This window comes from Brassica oleracea, chromosome C4 (assembly GCF_000695525.1).
Source record: "Brassica oleracea var. oleracea cultivar TO1000 chromosome C4, BOL, whole genome shotgun sequence".
Lineage (NCBI taxonomy): Eukaryota > Viridiplantae > Streptophyta > Magnoliopsida > Brassicales > Brassicaceae > Brassica > Brassica oleracea.
In genome coordinates, this window is record NC_027751.1 from 42,802,470 (window position 1) to 42,806,385 (window position 3,916).

Sequence of the window (3,916 nt, forward strand, 5' to 3'; positions counted from 1 at the left end):
CCACGATGTACTCCTTGTGAAGAGCAGAACCACGCTCAAAAACAACATCAGGAATGAGTACTCTCGGTTTACCAGCATGAGAGATAGAGGTGGGGGCAAGTCTAGATAGGGAACGGTCTGAAGGAAGCTTAACTTTAGAAGCATAGGAGGGAGGAGGGTTAGATGATTTAGTTAATGGGGGGTTTGGGAGTTGAGGATTTAGAGGAAAGGTTAGGGTATGAGCGCTTAGGGATAGGGTTAGAGGATGAGCGAATGGGAATAGGGTTACAGTTAGAGCTTAAGAGATTGGGGTCAGGTTTGGAGGCAAGGGGTTTAGTTGAAGAGGGAGAAGGAGCAGAAGCTTTATTAGTAAGGATAGGGGAGGAGTTTTTCGGAGGGATGGTAATGAGTATAGGTTCAGTGTTCGAGTTAGTAGTGACATCCTCAGCAGGAGAGGAGGAAACTTCCACGCTGTCACTCATGGTAACATTAGAGACTAAATGAGGATCAGTGGAAGAAGTAGTAGATGGCTCCTGCAAAATCTCAGAGGAGAATTGGAGAGCAGTATTAGGGTTACCTGTAGCAGTAACAGTAGTAGATTTGGGGGAAGTAGAAGAAGAAGGGGGAGGAAGGAGAGGGGGAAAATCGGTAACTGATGGGGGTAGTGATGGGTCAGGGGGGTCAGGAGGTTTTGGTAGCAGCCCACCAGAAGTGGACGACGATGGATTCAGAACGGAAGCTAGACGACCAGGAGAGAGCCAGGGGTTCTCAGGAGATGACATTTTTGATTGTATAAGTCTTAGTTCGAGATGGTTTGATGCGTATAAACATTAGGAGGTCAATGTCTTAATTAAATGGCATAACTTACAAGGAGTCAAAATCATGCTTAAGTGTGTTTTTTGACCTTTGCAAGTCTATATTTTTTTTTGCTAACATAAAAGTGCAAGTCTATATTTCAAACCAACTTTCCAGATTACTTAGAGCAAAAAATAGAAACAGTTGCATAAAATTATCAAATGATTCAACTAATTAATATCATGTGAAATATTTCATATCTTATGCCATTTATTTTAACCCACCCCTTAAAAATATACATTTAATTTTTTTTTTCAAACATTCGTTCTTGTACGTACCCGGCTGCCTTCCGGATCCTTCAGCAACTTCTGAGACGACGAGAATGTAAGGAATATTTCTTTTCCCTATTATATGATCTTATAGTTATCCGTTTTCTATTGGAATATTGCTATTCCTTAATATATTTGGTGACCAATGAAATTGAAAATAAATGAGTAATTCCTAATTTATCTCTACCTTAATGGACGGTTGAGATTAATGTAAAGGAAACCATAAATAAGAATTAGGTCATCTCTCCACCTATAAATACATATCTTTAAACCATCATAAAGATATCCTAAGAGCAACAACTAACGTTATAGGCGAGGCGAGAGAAACCTAAGAGTTCCTAAGAAGAGATTGAGCTGTTCATCTTCCATTCAAGATTCAATCCATTCAAGAAGATTCTGAGGCAAAATGAATCCAGGTAACTCTATAAATCATATGATTCTATTATATGATTAACCTAGATGTTAAAAGATCTTAGGGTTCATGTAAATTTAACTTACATGTGGTATCAGAGCATGGTTATGGACATCTGTTTAATCCATTAAGAATAATAGATCTATGAACTTGATAATTGAAATTGATAGATCTGAGTATTAAGATTTCTAGATCGGCTTATTATGAGTTTTATTTTCGTATGTGTGCGAACTTTGTGCATCTGAAATAATTATTTTTCTGTTTATGAGAATCGTGCATAGTTTGTGCATCTAACGATTATAATTTACTGTTTAAAAGAATCGTGCATAGTTTGTGCATACCCGAACTATAATTTTTCGCAGTACAGAATCCGTGCAAAAACGGTGTTCTGCAAATTATGGTTTTTCCGCAAATCCTTTTCCGTGCAAATTTTGGGATTATGTAAATTAGGGTTTTCAAAGATCTATCCTGTAAATAATGATTCGTGAAGTTTTTGTGCAAAATTGATAATAATAATCGGTCTGTGCATAATTAGTACAGGGTGTTTTGTATATACTGCATAATCGTTTTGTACATAATTCGTACAAAACCGATTTGCACTTAAATTATAATTTTTTCTATTCATAATCCGTTAGAAATAATTTATATACATATAAAACACAATTCGTACAAAACATTATTTCACATAAAGTGCTTATTAGGGTTTAGATATCACCACAGTGACTTTGCCTTAATAGTTGCAACTAAAAATCATTATTTAAGCCAAGTTTTTGATCTTCTTATGAATTATTTAGTTACCCACAGGTAGACTATAATCATGAGAATTGATTAATTACTTAAGAGCGTATGTATTGTGTAAACTAAAGACATCCACAGATGATTTGGTTTGAGTAATTCAATACATCACTCAATAATGGAATAATTGTTATCATGAAAGCTAAGGATATCCACAGATAACTTAGTTTGAATAATTCGGTACATCATTCAATAAAGTTCCATGAATCTGTGACCTTATATGAGATTATGTGATTCCCACAGGAACATTATAATTTCTTGTCATATACATTCAATTTTTTCTATCCCCATCCTCATTGGAACCAACTTCTCCGAATGGAAAGAGAAAGTTGAGTTCACATTAGGTGTACTAGATTTGGACTTGGCACTTCGTGAAGAAGAGCCTAGCCAACTCACTAATGATAGTACTGAAGAAGAAAAGGTTTTCCATAAAGCGTAGGAGAAAGCTAACTGATTGAGCATCATGTTCTTAAGGATGACAATAGCTAGCAACATCAAAACTTCCCTTCCAGTTGCAGAGAAAGCTAAGGCTTATCTAGCGGCTATAGAAGAATGGTTTAAGACTGCAGACAAATCCCTTGCTGGGAAACTTATTGCAGATATTACAACCATGAAACATGATGGCACAAGGTCTATGCATGAACATTGCATTGAAATGACCAATCTTGCGGCCAAGCTAAAGGGTTTAAGAATGAGTGTGGATGATTCATTTCTTGTCCAATTTATTCTAAACTCTTTACCTCCTCAGTATGGACCATTCCAAATCAATTACAACGCCATTGTTGAAAAGTGGACGTCGATTGAATTGGCTAACAAACTGGTCCAAGAGGAATCAAGGCTTGGTCGTGAAGGTATTAAGGTTGCCCACTATGTCCAAGGAGCCGGACCTAAAGCTGGGAAAAGACATCAACCAAGTCATAAAAGAGCACCACCCAGGATGAATGATTCTAATCAAGTCAATGAGAAGAAGGCAAGAAAAGATGACCGATGCAACTTTTGCAAAAAGTGTGGACACTTTCAGAAATATTGCCCTAAAAGAAAAGAATGGTTTGAAAAGAAAGGTAATCCTATGGGTTCAGTAAGCTTTTTCGAATCTAACTTTGCTCATGTTTCTTCTGATACTTGGTGGATTGATAGTGGTGCTAATGTACATGTAACTAATTCCTTGCAGGGATTCCTTACAACCCAGACCATAAATCCAAGTGAAAACTATATACTTATGGGGAATCGAGACAAAGCGCCAGTTGAAGCTATTGGCACTTATCGTCTCATTTTAGATAGTGGATTTTGTTTGGATTTATTTCAGACTCTTTATGTTCCATCTATTTCCCGTAATTTAGTTTCAGTAAGCAAACTTGATTTGGCTGGTTTTAAGTCTTCTCAAGGAGATGGTTGTTTCAATTTATTTCTGAACTCTAATAAAATTGGTTCTGGAATATTAGTCAATGGTCTTTACAAATTAAATTTGTCTGATCAAAATTATGAAACACATCTCACCCTGCAAGATAAACGTAAAACTAAAGCATGTGCGAATGATTCATATTTCTTGTGGCATAAAAGACTAGGACACATTTCTAGTGAAAGAATCAAAAGATTGGTAAAAGAT

At 36.3% G+C, this 3,916-nt stretch overlaps 1 protein-coding gene across 1 annotated transcript; it reads right to left on the minus strand.

Annotated features, from left to right (window-relative positions):
• Nucleotides 1–167: 167 nt before the first annotated feature.
• On the minus strand, nucleotides 168–761 carry LOC106338948 (putative protein TPRXL). The gene has a single exon (XM_013777806.1). The coding sequence runs from the start codon at nucleotides 759–761 to the stop codon at nucleotides 168–170; it is 594 nt and encodes a 197-aa protein (XP_013633260.1).
• Between the last annotated feature and the right edge of the window lie 3,155 nt (nucleotides 762–3,916).